This window comes from Pelophylax lessonae (assembly GCF_965119305.1).
Source record: "Pelophylax lessonae genome assembly, chromosome: 8".
Lineage (NCBI taxonomy): Eukaryota > Metazoa > Chordata > Amphibia > Anura > Ranidae > Pelophylax > Pelophylax lessonae.
The window spans coordinates 288,701,890-288,729,307 of record NC_138775.1 but is presented as its reverse complement, the minus strand read 5'-3'; the positions used below and the strand labels follow the sequence as shown (position 1 = coordinate 288,729,307).

Genomic DNA, 27,418 nt, shown 5'->3' with positions numbered 1-27,418 from the left:
CCAGGGCGGGAGCGCGCCTCCGCGGGCACGCGCTTGCCCGCTATTGGCTCCCAAGCAAGTGACAGGCTAGTGACGTATATATACGTCACTTTGCCTGGCCGGGGCTGACCGCCGCCGTATATCGTCGTGCGGCGGTCGGCAACCGGTTAAGACCAAAAAATATCCTTGAAAAAAATCAATCCTATGAAAATGATAGAAGGAAAAAGATGCAAAATCCAGAGTTAGGTGACCATAGAAAAGTCCTTTTCAATATAATTTTTACCTGCCGACCGCCAGCAATACATACACTGCAGCAGATCGGCTCTGTGCCGGGAAACAACGTAACTGTACGACCGCTTTGCGGGACCACTAGTGGGGGTGCGCTCTCATTCACCACAGGGGGAGACAGTGAAGTGGGTTCGGCTGCTGCGATTGCTGCCGGGCACCTGTGATCGCTCCCCCTGGAGACAGAACGTTGTAAACAGGGCAGACCGCTGTTCTGTCAGTAAGGAACACAGATCTCTGTATTCATCCATTAAGTAAATCCCCCACACAGTTAGAAAACACCCCTTAGGGACACATTTAACCCTTTGATCGCCCCTGGTGTTAACCCCTTCCCTGCCAGTGTCATTAGTACAGTACCAGTGTATATTTTTAGCACTGATTACTGTAGTAATGTCACTGGTCCCCCCAAAAGTGTCAAAAATGTCAGTTAGGGGTCAGTTAGTGATACAATGTAACGTTCTCCAGAGTCATACAATGTAATCTTCTTCTGAGGGATACAATGTAACCTTCTCCTTAGTGATACAATGTAACCTTCTCCTGAGTCATACAATGTAATCTTCTCCTGAGGGATACAATGTAACCTTTGCCTTAGTGATACAATGTAAACTTCTCCTTAGTGATTCAATGTAACCTTCTCCTTAGTAAAACAATGTAACCTTCTCCTTAATGATACAATGTAACCTTCTCCTGAGTGATACAATGTAACCTTCTCCTTAGTAAAACAATGTAACCTTCTCCTGAGGGATACAATGTAACCTTCTCCTTAATGATACAATCTAACCTTCTCCTGAGGGATACAATGATAATCCTTAATGATACAATGTAACATTCTCCTTAGTGATACAATGTAACCTTCTCCTTGGTAAAACAATGTAACCTTCTCCTTAGTGATTCAATGTAACCTTCTCCTTAATGATACAATGTAACCTTCTCCTGAGTGATACAATGTAACCTTCTCCTTAGTAAAACAATGTAACCTTCTCCTGAGGGATACAATGTAACCTTCTCCTTAATGATACAATGTAACCTTCTCCTTCATGATACAATGTAACCTTCTCCTGAGTGATACAATGTAACCTTCTCCTTAGTAAAACAATGTAACCTTCTCCTGAGGGATACAATGTAACCTTCTCCTTAATGATACAATCGAACCTTCTCCTGAGGGATACAATGATAATCCTTAATGATACAATCCTTAGTGATACAATATAACCTTCTCCTAAATGATACAATGTAACCCTCTCCTGTTGGCAGCTCTCAGAGGCTCCCTCTAGTGGACACTGGGCTCCCATGTCTCTGTATACAGTATATATACTCCGTATTCTCATGTGATGAATGGATGGATGTGTGTATTCTTTCCTCTCTCTGCAGAAGATGAGAAGAGATATATTGCAGGCTCCTCTCTCCTCTCCCACTCAGGACGGGTTAAACTTTAACCAGCTCTTCCACCTTTGTACCCTTCCTGGTGCCAAACTCCTCCCCTCACCTTCAGGAAGAGAGGACAGGTAGGAGACGAATAGACTGCCCAGCATGGTGCTCACCTAGGAAAGCCGGGAACAAACAGGTGAGTGCTGAGGGAGGGGGGCGCATAGACTGCCCAGCATGGTGCTCACCTAGGAAAGCCTGGAACAAACAGGTGAGTGCTCAGGGAGGGGGGCGCATAGGCTGCCCAGCATGGTGCTCACCTAGGAGACCCAGCGACAAACATGAGATTGCTCAGGGAGGGGGTGCACTGGGTGCATAGGCTACCCAGCATGGTGCTCACCTAGGAAACCCAGCGACAAACAGGTGATTGCTCAGGGAGGGGGGTGCACTGGGTGCATGGGCTGCCAGGAATATTTCTCATCTAGGAGACCCAGTGACTAACAGGTGAGTGCATGGGGAGGGGGCGCACTGGGTGCATGGGCTGCCCAACAAGGTGCTCAGCTAAGAACCTGGGACAAACAGGTGAGTGGCGAGGGGGGGGCACTAGATGTTTAGATGGCCCAGCATGGTACACACCTAGGAGACCCAGCACCAAACAGGTGAGTGCTTAGGGAGGGGACGCATTGGGTGTATAGATGGTCCAGCATGATGCTCACCTAGGAGACCCAGCGACAAACAGGTGAGTGCTCAATTAGGGGGGCGCACTGGATGTATAGATGGCCCAGCATGGTACACACCTAGAAGACCCAGCATCAAACAGGTGAGTGCTCAGGGAGGGGGTGCAGTGGGTGCATAGACGGCCTAGGATCGTACACACCTAGGGGACCCAGCACCACACAGGTGATTGCTTGGGGGGGGGTGCAGTGGTTGCATAGATGGCCCAGCATGGCACACACCTAGGGGACCCAGCACCAAACAGGTGATTGCTTAGGGAGGGGGTGCAGTGGGTGCATAGATGGTCCAGCATGGCACACACCTAAGGGACCCAGCACCAAACAGGTGATTGCTTAGGGAGGGGGTGCAGTGGGTGCATAGATGGTTCAGCATGGCACACACCTAGGGGACCCAGCACCAAACAGGTGATTGCTTAGGGAGGGGGTGCAGTGGGGGCATAGAAGGCCCAGCATGGTACACACCTAGGGGACCCAGCACCAAACAGGTGAGTGCTCGGGGAGGGGGGGTGCAGTGGGTGCATAGAAGGCCCAGCATGGTACTAACCTAAGAGACCCAGCACCAAACAGGTGAGTGCTTAGGGAGGGGGGAGCAGTGGGTGCAAAGACGGCCCCCCAGCATGGTACTCACCTAGGAGACCCAGCACCAAACAGGTGAGTGCTCAGGGAGGGGGGTGCACAGGGTTCTTTAAGGAGACAGCACTGGATCATGTATGCCATCTCTGTGTTTGAGAAGCATCCTGAGCCTTCTGTGTAATATGGAGCGCTCCAATCAGGATTTGTATTGCCGTGTTTTGGGCGGTTTGTGTCTCTGGGCAGTATGGTGGCTTAGTGGATAACACGGTTACCTTGTAACCAGGGCTTAGATTGGGTCAGATATGGATAGCAGGAGAAGGGGGCTTGGTTTGGAATGCTGGACGTTCCTATTGATACATATAGGGGCTCTTGCACACAGCAAGTACAACACGCTTGTTGGGGCCCCTGGAGGCCACGACTGCAGCATTTTCTTTTCCCATAGATATACAAAGTGTATGTAGCTGTACATGCATATATATCGGTACTTACATTTACACTAGAACACTTTTTAGGTGAATTGGAGCAGGGACTGCGAGCCAGGCCATCTCGTCCACATCAGTGCCTGACCTTACAAATGCGCTTCTGGAAGAATGGTCAAACATTCCCATAAACACACTCCTAAACCTTGTTGACAGCCTTCCCAGAAGAGTTGAAGCTGTTATAGCTGCAAAGGGTGGGCCAACTCAATATTGAACCCTACGGACTAAGACTGGGATGCCATTATAGTTCATGTGCGTGTATACAGGCAGGCGTCCCAATACTTTTGGTAATATACTGTATGAAGTGTATGAGATAGGTAGTCAGGAAATTAGATGCATTATGCCCCTAGAAAGCCTGAAAGTGCTCCTTGGATTTTGGATCTCTCTTTGTGGTTAGGCTGTGAAAAAGTCTTACACATGTGGTATCGCCATACTCGGGAGGAGTAGCAGAATGTGTTTTGGGGTATAATTCTAAGTATGCCTATGATGTGTGTAATATGATGTGTGATATCCAGATAGTTGACAACTTTGTGTAAAAAAACAACACTTTCTTTTTTTCAGCCCACATTTTTCACAAATGTGGCAAAAAAAAAAAAAATGAAGTCTTCAAAAGACTCACAAAATGCGATAGTTGTTCAGCAAGCTAGATGCATAAATTATGCCTCTAGAAAGGCTAAAGGTGCTCCTTGGATTTTGGGGCCCTCTATGTGGCTAGGATGGCATCCTTTGCATTCTCCTTTCCATCCTAGGCTACAGGGCTGTGTATTTCTATTGTAGGGTGTCCCTGCATACAAGGGTGCCTACGCAGTATGCTGCAAGAGAAAGGTGTCTTCCATCACTTTAATATATGTGGGTGATAAACTCCATATATAATATAAAGTAGATCCTGCCCCATGTCTGTGATTGTTACTTTTCATCCTGGTGTGTCTTTGTCTTCCTATGACAGGTTCATTTATCATGCTGCTCCTGTACATCACACTGCTCCTCCCTGTTGCCTCCGCTCACTCCTGCACCTTCACCAGCAAGGTAAGTTTCCTCTTTACTGACAATCCCGCAATAGGCAGGCTATGGAACACTACTCACCACCAATCGAATAGGCAGACATTAATACAGACAAACAGATAATACATTAAATATAACCAGGGCTTTTTTTCAGCGGCAACACGGGGAAATGCAGTTCGGACACCTCCAGCACTAAATTTATGTAATGGCAAGAGGTGATGGGCTGTTCCGATATTGTTGCGGGGGGGGTTTATTGTTGCTAGTGGGGGATCTATTGCTTCTTGGGAGGGTCTTATTTTGCTGGCATGGATCTACTGTTGAGGGAGGGGTCTCCTGATGCTGGTTGTTGGGGATCTATTGTTGCGGGGAGTCTATTGTTGTTGGGGGGAGGGACTTTGGGAATGGTCTATCCAATATGGACTAAATGTTTGTTAGATGATGGAGAGTTAAAGGCAACTTTTTTTTTTCTAATTTGGATAGAGTACGGTACTGTTAGAACCCCTGTCAGTTTTTCCATCTGGGGAGATTTCCCTTCACTTCTTGTCCCATTGCCAAAACAGGAAGTAAGGGGAAATCCCCTCCAAAGGGAGGGGAATCCCTGGTTGTCACAAGAACTAGTGTTCCCGTTGCACCCTGGCATGGTACTTTCCACATGTTGAGGGCATGTAATCTGTTATGGTTCAGGACGAAAGGGGATCCACACTCGGTTTCCCCTCCTCTTGGCCTACCAGGATGCATGCTCAGATAAAGGTTAGGTTGGAATTTTTTGGAGGGACCACATGCTTTTTTTTTTTTTGTTTTGGCATGGGTTTTCCCCTTAAAATTCACACCAGATCCGAAGAACGGCCACTGCGGCTGTCCTAACAACAGGGGATTCCACTCCAAAAGATGAAAAAAATGGTGTGGGGTCTTACTCAAATTCTATACCAGAACTTGAAGGGTCCAGTATGAAAATGAAGAGGGACCCCACATGTTTTTTTTTTTTTTTTTACAATATCATTCCCCTTTGATTATATTCTACTGAAAGAGCAGGTAGGGTTCAGTGATAAATGTCACTTTCCACTGTGAGGGGAGGTTGTAGAACTTTAAACAAGAAAAATCTGATCTGAACCTACATTTGGACCAAACATGTTGGTCATCCTTCCTGCTAATTAGTGTCTTCTTTTTGGCACAGGAACAGGTTTAGAATAGTTAAAAGGAGCTTCTGTACCCCTCAGGAGCCACTTAATGCTCACTGTACTCCTAAAACCCCAAACCCTTCTCAATTCCACCCTCTCATTTACTTCAATGAACCTTTCTGAAAGTTGTTTTAATTGTATCCTGACATTTTCCTAATCCCTAATCATCAGCTATTGCGGATCCTCACAAATCAATGCTCCCATTCTTAACTTCTGGGGCCCAGGGGCCACGCAATGACTTCAGAAGAGCTTTTTGTGGCCCCTGGCCCCAGGTGCAGCCATCTAGGGGTGATGTAGTCAGTCTTTTACATTATAATATTTATACTGTGTTTCTAAGGTCACTCTGTCCTCTTTGTAATGAGAGAGAGGTCATCTCAGAAGGTAGGAGGGCCTCTCAGAAGGTAGGAGGCCATTTCAGAAGGAAGTAGGGCCATAGGAGGGCCTCTCCTAGGGTAGGAGGGCCTCTCATAAGGTAGGAGGGCATCTCAGAAGGTACAAGACCATCACAGAGGGTAGGAGGTCCTCTCAGAAAGTAGGAGGGCCTCTCAGAAGGTAGGAGGCCATCTCAGAAAGTAGAAGGCCATCTCAGAAAGTAGGTGGGCCTCTCAGAAAGTAGGAGGGCCTCTCAGAAGGTAGGAGACCATCTCAGAAGGTAGGAGACCATCTCAGAAAGTAGGAGGCCATCTCAGAAAGTATGCGGGCCTCTCAGAAAGTAGGAGGGCCTCTCAGAAGGTAGGAGACCATCTCAGAAAGTAGGAGGCCATCTCAGAAAGTAGGTGGGCCTCTCAAAAAGTAAGAGGGCCTCTTATAAGGTAGGGGGCCATCTCAGAAAGTAGGAGGCCATCTCAGAAAGTAGGTGGGCCTCTCAGAAAGTAGGAGGGCCTCTCATAAGGTAGGAGACCATCTCATAAGGTAGAAGACCATCTCAGAAGGTAGGAGGCCATCTCAAAAGTTAGGATTAGGAGGTCCTCTCAGAAAGTAGGAGAGCCCCTCAGAAAGTAGGAGGGCGTCTCAGAAGGTAGGAGGGCGTCTCAGAAGGTAGGAGGGGCTCTCGAAAGGTAGGAGGTGTCTCAGAAGGTAGGAGGACATTTCAGAAGGTAGGAGGCCATTTTAGAATTAACGTTTTCTGAGAAAAGAAGAGCGAAGCGAAGAAGATTTACTGGTAATATTTAAACAAACATTAACTGTGACTGCTGAAGCCTTAAATGTCTGCTTTCCATTTGTGAAGAGGAGAGTCTTTCTGGGACATTTTTCATTTGACACACAGCAAACATTATAAAACCTTGTTACCTGCAGTTTATGGCGTTACTGCTAGGTATCCAATCAGAGTGAGGAACCATACAATTTTTTTTTACATCATCGTCTTATAAAACAAACAACAAGCCTGCCAATAAACTCTACACTGACAACCCTCCCGGGCAGTGCAGATATGGAAGACCTACCTAATATTGAATGATAAAGAAGTTGGCCACATACTTGACAATTTTCAGGTAATTTTTTTTTTTTAATTTAAATACGCTTTCTAATAAAGAAAATAATAAAAATAGATGAAAGCAACCTACAACACCATCAAACCATTTAAAGCCCCATTGGCCCAATGACCACATGTGTCACTTTGGTACCTATACCAAGCAGCAAGTAATGGCATTGATTTTTAAAAGGGCTGCAATGGCTTTGATCTCCAGCAGTCTTTTGCGACATGTTCCCCATCTCTGTGTCCTTCAGCATGTCTCCATCTCCAACCACATTTGTAGCATTTCCACATTTGCTGACCATCTCCCTCTTCTCCTGCTCCTTCTTCTGTAGGTAATATCAGAGGTCACAACTGTAGCATCCCATGCCTCATCCAACGATCTAAAGTGTTGGTAGTAGGTTGCCTTGATCAATAAATTTAAAATAATGCTGGCCTTACACCTGTAGAATTGTTGGACATTTTTCCTTTTAAGAATGTCTGTTCAATTTTTTGATTATTAATGCGGCCAAATTGATGTTCTTCTTTTACCATAGTAAGAAGAACATTTAAAAGAGCAGGATAAAAAATATTTCCTCAAAAAATTTCTAACAATGTATTAGGTTTTTGCTCAGGAAATTACATATATTCCAAAACTGAATGTTAAAACCTACCAAAATATGAAGTGTTTTCGAAAGACATTCGTCAAGTCATACAAATGTTCATTCAAAAATCAACTAGTGTATGGCCAACTTAATGTGATACTAAACACACACCGTTTAATTTACATTGTTCCTTCTATTTCTGTATTTAGATGATGGCATTGTAATTATTTTAATTAAAAAAAACATCTCAGTACCCTTTTCCTCATCTATATCCAGCTGTCACATGACCCAGCTCTCTCCAAGGAAACATAAGCAGGAGGAGCTTCTAGTCCTCTGCTGCTGGTCACATGGTCAAAATAAAAATAAAAAAAATAAAAAACATCCTTTGAAATACAGAGTCAAAATAAACAATTCATATCAATAAACTGTTTTAAATTGTCATACAAATATTTATTTGAAAACAAATATTTTTTATTTTGTGGAAATAACATGGTGTGGCCGGAAATCTGCCAGTCACAGGCTGTGTCACATCCCTCCAGCCTGTGTCTTAAGAATAGGAGGGAGGTGAAGCCTCCATCAAGCTACATGTAATATCCCGCCCCTATTGTGTTGAGCTGGTTGGTGGGCAAGGAGGAGGAGGAGGGAGAGAGTGGGCTGTCATTTACCACTGTGTTTACGCCCACATGTGTGACTCTATAGTCACATGGGCTGCTCAGATGTGATAGGGAGGAAATGCTCAGCATAGAAACTTACTGAAAACTGAGCACGTGCAGAGCTGCCAATACTTCTCTACAAAAACCCTAGCTGTAGACCTGGAATAAGAATACTATAAAAGGGTGTCAGAAAAGCATCACAAATCCTTATCTCTATGCTTGTTATGGAGAGCATGGAGGCCATAACATCCACATGACAGCCAAGGAGCTTGCATGTTTAACAGGAGAGTTCATCAATGGCAACCTCCATTATCCTCTCAAGAAAGAGTCCCTTTAAATGTTGTGGAAATTGGATAAAATTTTCAGACAGTTGTTGAGTATATGTGTTCAACACGAGAGCTGAGTAAAGAGAGTAATCCTGTCTTGCTTGCTGTTTATTCAGGTTAGTGTGGACTGCCGTCATAAAGACCTCGTTGACATCCCACTTACGCTTCCTAGTGATCTCCGGTACTTGGACCTGTCAAGTAACTCCATCCATCTATCTCAACCCTTGTCTAAGAGGTTCTCAGAGCTCCTCCACCTCAATCTCTCCAACAACCCATTGCATGTCCTTCCTGCAGGGGCCTTCAAGAACTTACCCCAACTCCACACCTTGGATCTAAGCAACTGTGGAATCTCCGAACTCCGTCTTGATGCCTTGCAGGGTCTAACGAAACTCCAGAGGTTATTTCTGAGCCATAATAATCTAAGGAATGTTAATGTAGAGAACCTCTGGGAGCTTGTGAAACTGGACCTAACGGACACCTTTATAACATCTTTGGGTTTTGGCCAACCCCCAGGAAAAGACTTCCTCTTACAGTTGGACAATCAAGGATTCTGTGACTGCTCCTCAGGAAAACATCTAGGAGGAACCCCGGAATATGGTAACAAGATGGAACCTTGGAGGGTATTTGGGGATCTCTCATAAAATATTTGGGGAAATTGTGAATTTCTTTAGCAACACATTATAAATTCTAACTTCTGACAAAATGTTTTCTTTCGATTTGGATAGAGTTGAGATAAGTTAAAGCGGAGTTCCGGGCACAAAATATAACTTTTTTTTAAGTGCCCATCCGCTTGGTCTCCTTCACCTGAAAAGGAATTGGATAGTTAGGCTTTTTTTTTTTTTTCACTTACCTTGTATTTGCAGATTGAAAATACTCACCTCAGTGTACTTCCTCCCTCTGTGCCGCGGCTCCGCCGTCACTTCCTGTCTTGCGATGATTCCTGGGAGCTGAACATCATCGCTCCCAGGAATCAATGCGACGGCACCGGCCCCGCTCGTCACTTCCGGTGCAGGCGCCTCATTCCCTGCTAAACAGCTATCGGGCATGCCCAGAAGCTGTGGAGGAATGCGGCGCCGCACCGGAAGTGACGAGAGGGGCCGATGCAGGCGCATTCTGGGACAAGAAGATGCGGAAGAGGACGCCGAAGAGGATCGCGCTGGCTTCAGCTGCCCACAACAGAGATGGCAACGCTGGAGAAGAAGTTTTAAAAGTGAGTATTTCTTCTAAAAGGTAAGTGCGAACCGGGACAGATCAGAGGCTAGCCATTGTGGAATGTACTAGCCCTGACTGTCCCGGGGGTATGTTTGTTGAAAATGGTTTCTGTGCCCGGAACTCCGCTTTAACATTTTTGCCAGATATTATTTTTGTCTGAGACCCCATTAGGGAGATTTTCCCTCACTTGACCCTATGATAACCACACAGATCTGTGTCCCCATTAAAGAGATTCCCCACCATTTTTTGTCCTTACTGGAATTGAGGGAAAAGCTACCCAATCAGGACAAAGACAGCAATAAAAACCCAGCAAAGGTTCTAAATATTCCCCATTGTATCCAATACAAAAGAAAAAGTTTGGGGTGGAAAGATAGAAAAATAAGAAATTCCTTACCCTGATTTCACTGCACACTGCAAGCTTATAGGGTGGTCCTAGGGTGGTCAGCTTGCAATTATAGCCTGCCTAGGACCGCCCACTCCTCCAGACTGACATCCATCCATCAAGGCATTTTGATGTTTGCATAACTCCTCCCATGAGCCATCCCGCTGCTTGCGTCAGGGCAGAGGACTATTGAGAGAAGTACCGAGGCAGGGTGCTAGGATGTTTTCAGAAAGGTATGTACTGCACCTTGCCGGCCCCTCCCACCATCCACAATCTGGATGCATACGGTCCCCCCTGTACGGTTCGGCTCTAACACTGAGAACAGAGCGATCTAACACCTCAGATCGCTCAGTTCTCAGGGCTCCCCGGGGAGAGAGCCGGTGACTGTCAGTGCTCTGCCCCTCCCGCGCTCACTGGAGCGACTCGGCACTGCATTACTTTAACTAACAATTGCGTGGACGTGCGACGCTGTACCCAAAATAAAATTGATGTCCTTTTTTTCCCACAAATAGAGCTTTCTCTTGGTGGTATTTGATCACCTGTGCAATTTTTTTTTTTTTGCGCTATTAACAAAGAGTGACAATTCTGAAAAAATTTATATTTTTTACTTTCTAATATATAACATTCCTAAAAAAATATTTAAAATCAAATTTTCTCATCCTTTTAGGCCAATTTGTATTCTGCTACATATTTTTGGTAAAAAAAAAAATACCAATAAGTGTATTTTGATTGGTTTGCGCAAAAGTTACCGCATTTACAAACTAAGGGAAAGATTTATGTCATTTTATTTATTTATTTTAAGTAGTAATGGTGGCGATCTGCGATTGTTAGCAGGACTTTAACATTGCGGTGGACAGATCGGACCCCTAACTGACATTTTTGACACTTTTGGGGGGACCAGTGACATTACTACAGTAATCAGTGCTAAAAATATGCACTGTTACTGTAATAATGACACTGGCAGGGAAGAGGTTAACCCAGGGGCGATCAAAGGGTTAAGTGTGAGCCTAGGCGGTGTTTTCCAACTGTATGGGGGAAAGACTTGTGGAATCAACACAGAGACCTGTGATCCTAAATAGGTGGATCACAGGCGCTCTGTGATCATTCCAGAGAGAACAACGGTCTGCCGTGCTAACAACAGCAGACCGTCCTCTCTCAGTGGGGAGCGATCGCAGGTGCCCCGCGGCAATCGCTGCTGCCCGTCCCGTGAATCTGCTTCCCTGCTTCATAATGGGGACAGGCGCGCGCCTCCGGCAGCGCGTGCATTTTCACAGGAGCGCTCCTGTACGCTCCACCTGTACGGCGGTTCGCACAGCCGAGCCAGCCTGCCACAGTATATCTGCGGTGGGAGGTCGGCAAGTGGTTAAGGGGCAGAGGGTGGAGAAGGGGCCAACATAAACGTAAACAGTAATTTAATTAAACAGTAAGCTAACTAGACAAGCCTAGGTGACTCAATGCCCACCCAGATCGTTCGGCACCAGTTCCCCAGTAAGAAGACCTAGGGTTGTCCAAATCTCTAAAGAATTAGCAGACAGACGGAAACAATAGGTGACTCAATTACCAAATATAATTCACACATAGGAGGCACACAATGGGGAAATGATATCATGAGAGAAAAACACCTTAGTAAATAGATCATTGAAGGAGACACCAATGTCAGGTTGTTTTGAGCTGATAATATTAACATCTGCTCTGAGTTTCACAGTCAAAAGCAGTCATTGCTGGTTTGGGCACAAAGGCCCCAAATCCATATCAAGGTCCTGGATTACCAGAGTCTGTGTGTTTCGAGGAGACATGGACCCGAATCTAAAGCAAGACCACTCCTAGGGTCCCTCAGGCACACAATTCCTAAGAATAGGGCCCCCTGAAAAGCCAGGGCCCATGGACAGTAGGCAAGTTAAGTGACTATCCTGCAGTCCCCTTCAAAAGCCCCTGTCCTGGTTGGGTGTGTCCCACCATCTTTCTATGTATTCTATATAGACAGAGATGTTGGTACTAATCAACAGTGCTCCTCAAACTACAGGCCTATAAACTATCAATAGATTTAAGATTCCATCTTTGACACCACTTTAGGCCCCTTTCACACTAGTGCGACTTGTCCTGCGATTTTGGACCGCAAAATCGCATGACAAGTCGTTTTCCATTATTTTCAATGAGCCCCATTCATATCAGTGCGTTTTGAAGTTTTGTGCACTACTTTGGCACAATTTTAATGCGTTTTGAGGTATATAGCCCTGAGCCATTGCTCAAAATCGCGTCAAAGTCGCGTCAAAATCGCGTCAAAGTCTCGTCAAAATCGCGGCAAAGTCGCGTCAAAATCGCGCCGCGCTTCGCAGCAAAATCGCGGTAAAATCACGTCGCATAAGTGTGAAAGGGGCCTTACACTCAACCAACCTCTGGTGGTCGATACCACTCATGGGCAGTAAGTTGTTTCTGGCAATTTCTTTCGATCATGCAGTATTTGCAAATCCCAATGGTTTGAAATTGGCTGAACATTGTCACGTGTATGACAATGTTCCACCAACCACCAACTCATAAGCTTTGTTGTATTTTTGATTTTTATAAGGTTGTCAGCTATTGGTTAAAAAAATGCATATTACCCAATGTAGAATTTGATGGGATTTGGAAGTAAGTATGTGTGTAATGGCTCCTCAGTGCTTGCATATTTCATCCATACCTGGTGTACAGCTGGACTCCACCTGTTCCAGGTTATCCAGAGACCTGAGCTTAGGATCAGAACTTTCCTGAGCTTCAACCTGTTTGGATTTTGTGGTTAAGCTAAGCCAACCAATCGGGTAGCTATTCATCATATTTGAGATGTAAGCTTTGGGGGAGGTCACTGAGGGTTAGAATTATTATTAAACAGTGAGGGAAAAAAGTATTTGATCTACTGCTAATTTTGTACGTTTGCCCACTGACATAGAAATGATCAGTCTATAATTTGAATGCCTTTTTTTTTTAAGAGACAGAATAACAACAAAAAAATCCAGAAAACGCATTTCAAAAAAGTTATAATTTGATTTACATTTTAATGAATAAAATAAGTATTTGACCCCTTCGCAAAACATGAGTTAGTAGTTGGTGGCAAAACCCTTGTTGGCAATCACAGAGGTCAGACGTTTCTTGTAGTTGGCCACCAGGTTTGCACACATCTCAGGAGGGATTTTGTCCCACTCCTCTCCAAGTCATTAAGGTTTTGAGGCTAAGGTTTGGTAACTCGAATCTTCAGCTCCCTCCACATATTTTCTATGGGATTAAGGCCTGGAGACTGGCTAGGCCACTCCAGGACCTTAATGTGCTTCTTCTTGAGCCACTCCTTTGTTGCTTTGGCCGTGTGTTTTGGGTCATTCTCATGCTGGAATACCCATCCACGACCCATTTTCAATGCCCTGGCTAAGGGAAAGAGGTTTTCACCTAAGATTTGACGGTACCAGGCCCCGTCCATCATCCTTTTGATGCGGTGAAGTTGTATTGTCCCCTTAGCAGAAAAACACCCCCAAAACACAATGTTTCCACCTCCATGTTTCACTGCAGAGGTGGTGTTCTTGGGTTCATAGGCAGCATTCTTTCTATTCCAAACAGGGCGAGTTGAGTTGATGCGAAAGAACTTGATTTTGGTCTCATCTGACCACAACACTTTCACCCAGTTCTCCTCTGAATCATTCAGATGTTCATTAGAAAACTTCAGATGGTCCTGTACATGTGCTTTCTTGAACAGGGGGATCTTGCGGGCGCTGCAGGATTTCAGTCCTTCATGGCGTAGTGTGTTACCAATTGTTTTCTTGGTGACTATGGTCCCATCTGCCTTGAGATCATTGACAAGATACTCCAGAGTGTTTTGGGCTGATTCCTCACTATTCTCATGAACATTGAAACTCCACGAGGTGAGATCTTGCATGGAGCCCCAGACTAAGGGAGATTGACAGATATTTTGTGTTTCTTCCATTTGCAAATAATCTCACCAACTGTTGTCACCCTCTCATCAAGCTGCTTGGCGATGGTCTTGTAGCCCATTCCAGCCTTGTGTAGGTCTACAATCTTGTCCCTGACATCCTTGGACAGCTCTTTGGTCTTGGCCATGGAGAGATTGGAATCTGATTGATTGATTAATTGATTGATTGATTGCTTCTGTGGACAGGTGTTCTTTTATACAGGTAACAATCTGAGATTAGGAGCACTGTTAAAGTAAACCTACCACTAAAATTATAGACTGATCATTTCTTTGTCAGTGGGCAAACTTACAAAATCAGCAGGGGATCAAATACTTTTTTCCCTCACTGTAATACAGGACTTACAGTATATAGCACCAAATTTGCACAGTTTTTTACAATATAAAGGGAGACAGTACAGTTACAACACAATTCAAGACAAGATGGTTGAGCGGGTCATGTTCTTACAATCTAAAGGGAAGGGTCAGTGGTGCAAAAGGAGATAATATGTAGGGAAAAATTGATGGAGAAAGAAAAGTTCAGTTATTAGGTGGAGGCAGAATAGGCTTCCGTGAAGACATGAGATTTCAGGGATCATCTAAAAATGTACAGAGTAGGAGATAGCCAGACAGATTGGGGTAGGTAATTCCATAGGATGGGAGAGGCTCTGCAGAAGTCCTGGAGGTAAACATGAGAGGAGGTGATAAGGGAGCAAGAGAGCAGGAGGTCTTGGGAGGAGAATAGCGGATGGTTTGGGTGATATTTTGAGTCAAGGTTGGTGATGTACCCTTTGTTGTAGTTGTTAGCAGGGCTGCTGTTAGAAATCGCGGGGCCCCGTACAGACTACCTGGCAGGGCCCCCCCAAGAAAATATTAAAGATATGTTTAGCTAAAATTACAACAAAATCACTATTATCAGACACAAATATAACATAACTCGCATAATTCTTGCTAAATCTAAAAAAAAAAAAACGATGTTAAATAAAAATGAAGATGAGATGAGAAAAATATACAGGCTGGGCAGTTGGAGCTCAGTGATCAGAGAGACAGAGAGAGAGAAACAAAGTTACAATTTACAAATAAACTCCTGAGCAGAGATAAGTGCTGGGAGGGGGGCCACACAAGGGAGGGGGATTAGTGAGGGACGACTGTCTCTTTCTCAGCAGATAAAAGCTGATAGCAGGGAGAGGGACAGATCGGATTCAGGTGCTGGAGGAAGATTTCTGTATTTGTTGTCCATCACTAATCCCCCTCTCTGTGTGGGCCCCCCTGTGTGCTCGGGCCCCCTACAAGAGGGCTGGTGGTCCCCCCCTATCAGCGGCCCTGGTTGTTAGTATTTTGGATGAGATTCCTTGGGGATCAGAAGCCAGTAGAGGGGTTGGCAGAGAGAGATGGCTGACACCGAGCGGTCTGTAAGGTAGATGTTAGAATGATGAATTCCTGTGTTGTAATTCCAGTATCCGGTTTGTTCTGCTCCTGCAAGTCACTGAGAGAGGAGAGGGGTCATCCTGTACAGAGGAGCAGCCATGACTTCAAACTCCTTAAGCCCTTTATCCGTGAGGTTATTGAAAAGCCAGACAATGAAACAACGCTAAACAACAGTAAGTAACGTAATCATGTAACATAGGGTTCAGAACATCTAAAACATAGAGTATAGTTTGCCAATAATTTTCAGAATAATACAGGTCCTAATAGCCAATTCTTGTCCTTCATTTTTTCTTTCCTCTGTCTCTTCTTTGTCCTCCCCTTTCATTTTCTTTCCATTCTATTTTCAGTACTCAAGTATCTTGAATATTGATCAATTGATTGACCTCTAATGGTGCACAGGAACCTTCTAATATGCTTTTTACATGATACTAGAGCAGCCACTCTCAACCAGGTTTCCATGGAACCCTAGGGTTCCTTCAAAGGTTGCCAAGAAGTTCCTTCAGCTGTGGAGGATTGATCTCCCATTTGATGGTGCTTGCATAGTTCCGCCACCAACACCACTTGGCATAACCAGCTGCATGACACCAATGGTCTTTTTAACTGTCTGAAGGAATGGCAGGTGGCATTTTGGCCACTACTGTAAGGGAGCATGCTTTCCAATGACCACCAATGTAATAGGCATTCTTCTAACTGACCCTTACTCAAGTATCTTGAGTATTAATTAATTGACATGATTTTTCCAATATGCTTTGTACATGATACTAGAGCAGCTATTCACAACCAGGGTTCCAGGGCCAACACCACTTGGCATAGCCAGTATCATGACATCAATGGTCTTTTTAGCTATCTGTAGGAATGACAGGTGGCACCTTGGCCACTACTGTAAGGGAGCATGCTTTCCAATGACCACTAATGTAATAGGCATTCTTCTAACTGACCCCTACTCAAGTATCTTGTGTATTAATCAATTGATTCACTTCAATGATTGATAGACAGGATTCCTCTAATATGCTTTCTACATGATATGAGAGCAGTCATTCTCAACCAGGGTTCCAGGGCCAACACCACTTGGCATAGCCAGCTGCATGACACCAATGGTCTTTTTAGCTGTCTGTAAGGGGGCTTTTTTTCCAATAACCACCAATGTAATGGGTATTCTGCCCACAGCCCCCTAATGAATTGGTTTTAGCAGGGGTGCCAAAAGACCTGAAATTATCTCAATTGTTCCTTTGAAGTAAGAAGGTTGAGAAAGGCTTCGTTAGAAGCTGAACAGCACCCATGGTTTGCTATTGATCATATGCTCTTCATGCTGCTCAATAATGCTCAAATAATAACTCTGAGACTGACACATATTTTTTTCATTGATCATATCTGTTACATTATTTGAGGATGTCAGGATGGAATGTTTTGCAACCAATTATTGTATTTGCGGTACAAAACTGGTTCTTTTAGCCTCCAGGAAGAAGGAAGCAAAGTCAATGAATGTTTTGCCAACAGCAGATAAAATGGCTGACTCATCCTGACTGTTTATGTTCCAATTATGTCTAGGTTCAGTCGATCTCCTTTGAGTGTTTGCAGAAGATTTTTTTAATGTCACAGTGTACTGCACACATAACACACATAGCAGCTAGCAGTTCCTGCCCTCTCCTGATACACGGGGAGTCTTTGAATGGTTTTTCTCCACTAAGATATCCTTTACTTTGGTTATCATTTCACCACATTTTTACCACTGTTTAATTACATAGTAAAATACTTCAGAACCAAAATTTGGGGCATTCATTTTGTTTTGGGCCATGAGATAAGTATACTTACAGTTATTTGCAGGGTTAGATTAGGTTAAGATATTAGGTTGACTTTAAAGGGTAGTATTTGGGATTAGGTTGAAGGTCAGAGGTAAGATTTGGGGTCAGTTGAGAGACTGAAGGCTAAGGTTGTGGGATAGGCGGAGGAGATTGGGATTAGCTTGTAGACATTAGGGTTATGGTTTGAGGATTGCATGTTAGATGCAGTGGTGTATTTTGGTTTTGTGCTGCCCTAGGCCCTATGTAAATCTGCCCCACTCCTTCCTTTTTAACGGATGTGACTACCTCCAAAATTGAAGGACTACAAGTCCCAGCATAAACCCCTGAGATCTCATGAGAGGGGATGGGAGAGAGAGAGGGGGTGGGTGAGGGAGGGAGACAGAGAGGAAGATGAGAGAGAGAGGGGGGTGAGAGAGAGAGAGAGGGGGGTGAGAGAGAGAGAGGGGGGTGAGAGAGAGAGAGAGAGGGGGTGAGAGAGAAAGGGGGAGTGAGAGAGAGGATGAGAGAGAGAGAAGATGAGAGAGAGGGGGGGATGAGAGAGAGAGAGGGGTGAGAGAGAGGGGTGAGAGAGAGAGAGGGGTGAGAGAGAGAGAGGAGGATGAGAGAGAGAGATAGGGGGGATGAGAGAGGAGGGGTTGAGAGAGAGGGGGGATGAGAGAGAGAGGGGGGATGAGAGAGAGAGGGGGAGTGAGAGAGAAAGAGAGAGGGGGTGAGAGAGAGAGAGGGTGAGTGAGAGAGAGAGAGAGAGAGAGGGTGAGTGAGAGGGAGAGAGAGAAAGAGAGGAGGGGAGTGAGAGGGAGAGGGATGAGAGAGAGAGATAATGAGAGAGAGGGGGGTGAGAGAGAGAGAGAGAGGGGGGCGAGAGAGAGAGGGGGAGAGAGATAGAAAGAGTGAGAGAGAGAGAGGGGGTGAGACAGGGGGGTGAGTGTGAGAGAGAGAGGGAGAGAGAGAGAGAGAGAAATAGGGGGAGTGAGAGAGGGGATGAGAGAGAGAGAGAGAGAGGGGGGAGATGAGAGAGGGGTGAGAGAGAGAGAGAGAGGGGATGAGAAAGGAGGGGTTGAGAGAGAGGGGGGATGAGAGAGAGAGGGGGAGTGAGAGAGAAAGAGAGAGGGGGTGAGAGAGAGAGAGGAATGAGAGAGAGAGGGTGAGTGAGAGATAGGCAGAGGAGGGGAGTGAGAGGGAGAGGGGTGAGGGAGAGAGAGAGAGAGAGAGGGGGGGTGAGTGAGAGAGAGAGAAAGAGAGAGGGGGATGAGAGAGGAGAGATAGAGAGAGTGAGAGAGAGGGGGGTGAGAGAGGGGGGGGTGAGTGAGAGAGAGGGGGGTGAGAGAAGTGGCTTTAGGAACCAGTGGCCAATATAGTCTCAGGTGGAGGCGGGACGTCTTTTTTGCTGCCCCCCTGCAAAGTGCTGCCCAAAATACAGCACTGGTTAGATGTTAGGTTGAAGGTAAAGGGTAGGGTTAGACATTAGATGATAAGTTGAGGGTTAGGTGTTAGGCTGAGAGTCATGGTTATGGTTTGGATTAGCTAGAGGTGAGGATAAGGTCTAAGGTTAGAATTTGGGAATAGATGTTGGGGTAAGGGTTAGATTGGGGGTAAGGTGTAGGTTCTGAGGTTAGATTTCAGAGGTTAGTTTGAGGTTAAGGAGTAAAATTTAGAATTAGATGTTGGGTTAAGGGTGAGCTGTGAGGCTGAGAGTCAAGGTCATACTATGTATGTTAATTGGATGTTGGGTTGAAGTGGGGCTAAGGGCTAAAGGCTAGACTGAGGGTTAGGGGTAAAGCTTAGGTTAAGTGATGGATTTCAGATTAAGGATCAGGGAAATGGCCTAAGTTTAGGTTTCAGATGTTAGCTTGAGGCTGAGAAGTAAGATTTAGAATTAGATGTTAGGTTAAGGGTTCCGTGTTAGGCTGAGAGTCAGGGTCATGGTTTTTGGGTTATCTAGATGTTAGGTTGAAATTCAGGGGTGGGACTAAGGGTTAGGCTGAGGGTTAGGGGTACAGTTTTGGTTAGGTGATACATTTCAGATTCAGGATCAAGGAAATGGTCTAAGGTTAGGTATCAGATATTAGTTTGAGGCTAGGGGGAAAAATTTTGAATTAGATGTTAGACTAAGGGTTAGGTGTGAGGTTGAGAGTCCGAGTCATGGTTTTTAGGTTGTTTGGTTGTTCAGGGGTAGGGTTTGGAATTGTTCGGCTGAGTATAAAGGCTATATTGAGGGTCAGGAGTACAGTGAAGGTTAAATGATAGAAGGTCGGGGTAGGGTTTTGGGTTAGATATTAGATTAGGGGATGAGGGTCCAGGATAAGGTCTGGTGCTAGACTTCAGCTGTTAGGTTGAAGGTCAGACTAAAGTTTGAGGATAATTATTAGACTATGGACTAAGATTAGAAATTAGGTTTAGGGTAATAGGTAGAAAGTGGAGCTAAACTGGTCATACAGATGTAGAATTTTGTTTTAAAAAAACGTGATTTCAGAACCATTGTTTTATATTTTTATCATTAATGGAGCCAAATCAACAATCATTTTCCACCACAGTGATAAGAAAATTCAAAGAATCAAAATGGAAAGTTTTTCTCAAACACAACAAATTGAAATTCCAACAGTGAATGTGGGTTTCGTTCAGGAAATTCCATTTATTCCAAAATCGAATGTTAAAATTTTAAGTACTTTCGAACGACATTTGTTAAAGAGGTTGTTGTAACCCTAAAAAAATGTAAAAAATAAAAAGCATGTTAAAATGTCCTTTAGAGCATGTTACACTGCATAGGGCTTGTGCGGTGTCAATTGTCCCTTTCTATGTTGTAAAATACTTGGTTGATCCTGCCTGTTCCTGTGTCTCACTTAGTGTGCTGACCATGGTAATCATGGCTGCCGATCCCTGATACTGTGGTCAGTTTATGTGCCTCTGTCACCCCACTGCTCTCCCTCTCCACCTCTCCCTCTCCCTCTCTGCCTGTCACTTTAAGTCTCTGATGGCATTATCAAATGAACTGATGAGATTTTTCATATGAACTTTTGTAGGAAAGTCTACTAGTATATGGCCAGTGATGAGGATCAGAGTCTGTATTTAGGTGTAAGTTATTAGGTTGCACAGCTGCATTTCTAAATTCCAGCATTAAAGTGGTTGTAAACCTCTTAAATAAAAAATAACAAAGCATATCCTTCTATAGTATGTTGTATAGTGTGATTTCTGTCTACTTTTTGTCATGTCTCTGCCATCTGCCGGAGTCACTTCTGACAGCTAATGCAGACACCAAGCAATCCCGAAAGACAGCTCCATCCCCCCAGCACACAGCAGGTGATTGACAGCCTCATCTGTTCATGTTTCTCTATGAGACCGTGTAGAGAAGGGTGTATCTATTCCCTCCACTAAAGTCTCAGATTACACTCAGCAACCTGCTCTGTGCTGTGTGTGACATCAGAACCCCACCCCCTGCCTTCCAGATCTGAGAAATGCTATTTAAAATTCTGTACATTGCAGGACTGTAGAGGAGAGATGGGCTCCAGATCAGTGGCGTCGCTAGGGGGGGGCCAGAGGGGGCCATGGCCCCACCAATATTACTCTGTGCCCCCTCATGTGCCCCCCCAAATAAAATGCTGTTTTTGTTACTATTTTATATGGCAGAGAAAGCACTAAATCAAAAAAAAGGGCTGAAGAAGGCTGCTGTTCTGGTGCTGTGCGATACATCCCCCCCCCCCAGGCTGTAATGGTAGAGTCCGGATTGAAAAAAAAAAGCCTGATTCACACTGTGTATATGAAGCTGCGAGTGTCTTGTCTGTATGACACAGCCGAGCCAGCACACTCCCTCCTCCCTCCTCCCCCTCCACTCTCCCCTCACAGACAGCAGAGGAGAGGCAATACGAGCTCCTTGTGTGTCTGCCTGGACCGCCCACTCTCCTCCCCGCATGCAGATATATCTGAGAGGAGATGTGGGCGGGAAACATGAAATATGGTGGTGTCTGGTGTGTGAGAGAGGGAAGAGGAAGAGCTTTAACCCTGCTGGGTGAGTACAGCTGTGCAGTATACAGTATATTGTGATTGCTGAACTGTCCCCATCTCCCTCCCTTGTCCCCCCCCCCCCTTCTCTGTTCTTCCAAGAGCTTGACAAACTTCACTTCCATTCAGAACTTAGGCAGCCAATGCATGGATTTTGTAAATGTGAAAGAACACTTCCTCGGGCCAATTGGTTTTATAAATGTGACAATGGGATTGTGCTGTGGACGACCCTAAGAGTGAACATTGGAAAATAAGTGTAATACAAGGTATTACTCACAGCGCGTGTCGTTGAGCAAAATAATAATAAATAATGATGTGCTAAATATGTGATACTGAGTATAAAAATGTATGGTGTGCTCTTGTGATTATAATAAAATAACTTTTGGCTGCTTATAGCTCTATTTAAACGCACCCTATAAAATACTGAACTCCTGCTTATTGTGACTTTGCAGTCCTATGCCAAAATGCATCAAAAAAAGAAATTATCAAGTGAAATGTGATATGCAAAACTTAAACCATATAATGCAAAGAAATATTAGTGATAAAAAATTACTGGTGCAGAAAAAATAGTGAAAATTATTAAACTGTGATTGGTGTCCAATATACTGAAATATAGTGTCCAAATAGTCCAGAAAAATTAGTCCAAAAGAAATATTCCAGCTTCAGTGATGGTGTTGGAAATACCAATCAGTGCAATAGTGTTGTCACCCTCCGTGCTCCTGTGCGATAAGGTAGGCAATTCAAACTCACCAGACGGTGTTGACCCATAATGTCTTATGACAAGTGGGTCAGTAGAGCTTTGTGTGGTAGGTATCCAGCGGGGTCCCAGCCATCCGTGTCTGGGTGGTCCTGGATGCTCAGTTTTCAGAAAATTCTGCAGACCGGAAGAAGTGACGCAGCAGAGATAAAGAATCACACATGGCTCCCACCGGGTCCCAAACCTTGGGAATGGTTGATAAATTAAAGGAGGCACATCTAAGAATGCAGGCTTCTGGGGTAAAGATGTCCACATAGACCATCCTCCTCACCACCAGCAGTCTGTAGTCGTGAACGGGAAGAATACACTGCAGTAGAGCGATCTGAAAGAGAGGCTTGAAGTACACATTGAGCTCAGTGTGGAAGGGATGATCTCCTTTAATTTATCAACCATTCCCAAGGTTTGGGACCCGGTGGGAGCCATGTGTGATTCTTTATCTCTGCTGCGTCACTTCTTCCTGTCTGCAGAATTTTCTGAAAACTGAGCATCCAGGACCACCCAGACACGGATGGCTGGGACCCCGCTGGATACCTACCACACAAAGCTCTACTGACCCACTTGTCATAAGACATTATGGGTCAACACCGTCTGGTGAGTTTGAATTGCCTACCTTATCGCACAGGAGCACGGAGGGTGACAACACTATTGCACTGATTGGTATTTCCAACACCATCACTGAAGCTGGAATATTTCTTTTGGACTAATTTTTCTGGACTATTTGGACACTATATTTCAGTATATTGGACACCAATCACAGTTTAATAATTTTCACTATTTTTTCTGCACCAGTAATTTTTTATCACTAATATTTCTTTGCATTATATGGTTTAAGTTTTGCATATCACATTTCACTTGATAATTTCTTTTTTTGATGCATTTTGGCATAGGACTGCAAAGTCACAATAAGCAGGAGTTCAGTATTTTATAGGGTGCATTTAAATAGAGCTTTAAGCAGCCAAAAGTTATTTTATTATAATCACAAGAGCACACCATACATTTTTATACTCAGTATCACATATTTAGCACATCATTATTTATTATTATTTTGCTCAACGACACGCGCTGTGAGTAATACCTTGTATTACACTTATTTTCCAATGCACGGATTTTGTTTCATTCAGGTGGGGTTCACACTGATGCAGTGTACTGCATTGCATGTCATTTGTCCAGGAATCACACAAGATTCCTGTACAAATGACATGCAAATTCAGTGCGATGCAAATTGAACCATACATTGTGTGTGGCTCAATTTGTATTCAATCCGCTCCAAAAAGGTGCAAGACCCTTTTTTTTTGTCTGCACTGGAATCGGATCGCAAGGGTGTTCAGACCCATATGATCCAATTCCATCTCCATCGGCTTCCACAGTGCGCACTGCAAACCAGTTTGTGGGTATCATTAATATTGACACCCGCAGTGGTTTGCAGAGCGCAGTGTAAACTGCTTGCAATTCTGATGCATTGCGGGAAAGGAATTGCAGCAGTTCCCTCACCGCATCAGTGTGAACCGGACCTCAACTATTGTGTTGACGAAAAAAATATTAAATTCCCCCATCTACACATTCAAGGTGGATGGGGGAATCATGCTGCTGAGCCCATGCCAGAACTACCGGGGTCGCACTTGTGACCAGGTCCTGGTGTTTAGCCTCCAGGGGGGTTTTCAGCCTCCTCTTTCTGTCCTGCCCCTGATATTGACAATGCCAATCTGGTGTTTTCTGTCTCAGTGGCAGCAGCTGCAGCATATTAGGACCCAGTACTGGTTACATTATGGGGCTGATGGGGGCATATGGGGAAGAGGGGGCAGCACTACTGGTTGTAGATGGCTGGGCTCTCCACCAGTCGCCTAGCAGCTGTGACACTGCATAGCCTTTTCTGTTGACATGGTGATCTGGATGTGTTCTGGGTGATGCTCCCGATCAGATCTAAAAATAAATATGATAGTGGTTTTATTGATTAGAGCCCCCACCTTACTGGAATGCAGCCCACACAGTTGCTGAGCATATGGCTGATATATATGTGATTGTACTTTTGATTCTATTAAATATTGTGTTTATGTCCACATATTCGATCCAATTGGGAGAATCGCCCAGATTGCATCCAAATGGCATGTCAACAGAGAAGGCTATGCAGTGTCATCGCTGCTAGGGACTGGCGGAGAGCACAGCTGTCTACAACCAGTAGTGCCAGCCCTTCCGCACATTTGCCCATTAGCCCCATAATGTAACCAGCACTGGATCCTAATGCGCTGCCATGAAGACAGACGCTGGACTGGCCCTGTCAATAGCAGGGGCAGGACAGCAAGAGGAAATTGGGAACCTCCACAGTGGTGGAACACCAGGGCCTGGTTGCTGGTGACATATCCCTTGCTTTCCACCACCATGGGGGACCTAAGATGTCAGGAAGGAGGCCCACTGTAGAACATGAAGGAGCCCTGCTGTGGGAAAGTAATAAAGGCCCCCTGGATCAGTGGAAAGCACACCATGCACACAGGGAAGGCCCCCGGGACTGATGGGTGGGGGTGGTCAGGGTGGCCCCCTATGGTTTCTTGCACTGATGCCCATTGTCACGAATATTTCATCTTTTTGCCTTTTTGATGCCCATTGTCAGGAATTGTGACAAAGTGTTTGGAATATTTCATGTTTATGCGTTTGATAGCCCTTCATAATGCGAATTTTTTGTCTATAGGTCATGTTAAAGAGACTCCCCAGCTTCCTTCTCGGAAGTATGCCTGGGGACTTTTTAGCATCTTGATAAAAGTCCCTAGTCAGATTGAAACATTGACGCTCAATTGTATTGTATATTGCATGAAAAAAAAAAAAAAGGTGAATTTGTAACAAGACCTCTGGAGTGCATTCTATTCTTGGGAAAAAAAAAATAAAAAAAAAAATATATATATATATACTGCATTTTATTGTCGGCCCCCCTACTTTTGTCCCTGTCCCCCCATGTGCCCCCCCAAAATATGAAAGCTGGAGACGCCACTGCTCCGGATAAAAAGGTAAAACTCATGTAGGAGCATTTGTTTCATCTCTGTGTATTGCCTGAATCCTATCACTTCATTGGGTATATGTGAGGGCTTACATCCACTTTAAATATATTCCTCAATAACCACAGAGAAAATATTGTGTGCACCAAATGCCTTTGCAAACCCTTCTCTGCAGCACACTTGCAGGGGACAGGCTTTTCTACTCAAGCCGAGGCTTCTTTCTAAGCAAATCAGACTTTTGTTGTGTTGCAACTGGAATGTATTTAGCTGATTTAAATTAAAACTTGGGCTTCAAAAGAAATGAAAAGATTCTTATATTGTATAAAATGTTTTTTTTCCCAGAAAGTAGAAAGAATTTCTACAATATATTGGAATAATTTGTTGCCACAAAATGATAAAGAATGTTGCAAATTTTTATTTTTAATTTTTTTTTGTGATCCTCAGCTTCTCCGTCACCCCCACCTGTATCTCAGGGCAGAAGTTGGCCGTATCTAGTGGGGTTCGTGCTCATCGCCGCCACTCTGTCTCTTCTCATAGCCGCGGCCGCCAAGTGCAAGCTTTTCCATCGATATTTCCGCAGCTACCACCATCGTCCCTTGCCAGAGAACGAGTGGGCAGCCGAGTCGCAAAGCGAGCTACCGGGGGTCCCCATCCCCAACCAAGATGACGAAGATGGCTTCATAGAAGACAATTATATCCAGCCGGAGGACCATCAGAAAGAGGAGGATGAAGACGAAGTGTCTCAGGGTGACTTCTACAGTATCTGAGACTTCTTCTGTATCAAATCAGGAGCTACTACAACACCTTACCAGAAATAAAAATAGCTGGTAGACAGTTACAGGCAACCAACTAGCTGTTGATGATTGCTTGAAACACCATGAAGACTCAAAGTTACCGTAGGCCTGGACTTGCTACGTGCCACCTCTTTCATTTGCCAGAGAGATTGATTTGAATGGGAGGGATGTTCAGCTTGTGCAACACTCCTGTGGGCTGCTCACCCTTTGTCTGTTATATTTTAATATTAATATTTAATTTTGTGCAGCCTTTACTCCAAACATATTAAATGTTTAACTCTGCATAACTGGGCAGGGTTGAAGTTCAGCTCTGAGTAAAACATGACGTTCCGTCACTGATATATCAATGTAAGCAACCTGGATTCGCTGATGCTTTCCGCCAAACTGGCCAGAGACTCTACCCTTGCATCTTCATGAGATAAGGCTCCAGGTCTGAGGCCCACCACATCGATTAAAGAATGTCTTCACAGATTGCTTTTCCAATGGGGTTCCAGGCCTGAGGCCCACCACCTTGAATAAATTAGGTCCACACAGGATGCTTTTCCAATAGGGCTCCAGGTCCGAGGCCCACCCCTTCCAATAAAGAAGGTCCACACAGGATGGTTTTCCAATGGGGCTCCAGGCCCGAGGCCCACCACCTCGAATAAAGAAGTTTCACGCTGGATGCTTTTCCAATGGGGCTCTAGGCCAGAGGCCCACTGCCTCAAATAAAGAATATCCACTCAGGATGCTTTTCCAATGGGGCTCCAGGCCCAAAGTCCACCACCTGGAATAAAGAAAGTCCACACTGGATGCTTTTCCAATAGGGCTCCAGGCCCAAGGCCCACCACTTCGAATAAAGAAGGTCTACACAGGATGGTTTTCCAAGAGGGCTCCAGGTCCTGAGGTCCACCATTTCAAATAAAGAAGGTCCACACAGGATGCTTTTCCAATGGGGCTCCTGGTCTGAGGCCCACCACCTTGAATAATGAATGTCCACACAGGATGCTTTTACAATGGGGCTCCAGGTCCGAGGCCAACCACCTCGAATAACGAAGGTCCAGACAGGATGCTTTTTCAATGGGGCTCCAGGCCTGAAGCCCACCACCTCAAACATCAATAACCTCAAAATGTATGTGTTTTTTTTTTTTTTCAAATAAAGAAGGTCCACACAGGATGATTTTCCAATGAGGCTCCAAGTCTGAGCCCCACCACCTTGAATAAAGAATGTCCATACAGGATGCTTTTCCAATGGGGCTCCAGACCTAAGGCCCACCACCTCGAATAAAACATGGTGTCAACATGGGACACTTTTCCAACAGTTTACCGTGAAGGACAGGTTACCATTCTGTACAGCCATTCCTTCATGCCACTCATCAGACCTCCAGAAGAGATCAACTCCATGCAATTAACTCAGAACCTGGAAAGTTCAGCCAATTATCCCATACTTTGTTTACTATAAATTCCTCTACTGTGGGTCCTCATCCGAAGCCCCTGGTCAGTCCAGCTCCGAAGGGCTCTTTCTTC

General features: G+C 44.8%; 1 protein-coding gene across 2 annotated transcripts; it reads left to right on the top strand.

The window, feature by feature from the left end:
- The first annotated feature begins 1,746 nt into the window (after positions 1 to 1,746).
- On the top strand, positions 1,747 to 26,240 carry LOC309561402 (type III endosome membrane protein TEMP). Of its 2 annotated transcripts, none has more exons than XM_082265285.1 (5): positions 1,747 to 1,769; positions 4,362 to 4,441; positions 8,746 to 9,226; positions 15,609 to 15,752; positions 25,563 to 26,240. In XM_082265285.1, exons 2-5 carry the CDS (start codon positions 4,373 to 4,375, stop codon positions 25,883 to 25,885), a joined length of 1,017 nt encoding a protein of 338 aa, XP_082121411.1. In that variant the 5' UTR covers positions 1,747 to 1,769; positions 4,362 to 4,372; the 3' UTR covers positions 25,886 to 26,240. The 2 variants fall into 2 exon arrangements, with proteins under 2 accessions (XP_082121411.1, XP_082121410.1); XM_082265284.1 differs by lacking the exon at positions 1,747 to 1,769 and adding an exon at positions 1,821 to 1,828.
- The last annotated feature ends 1,178 nt before the right edge of the window (positions 26,241 to 27,418 follow it).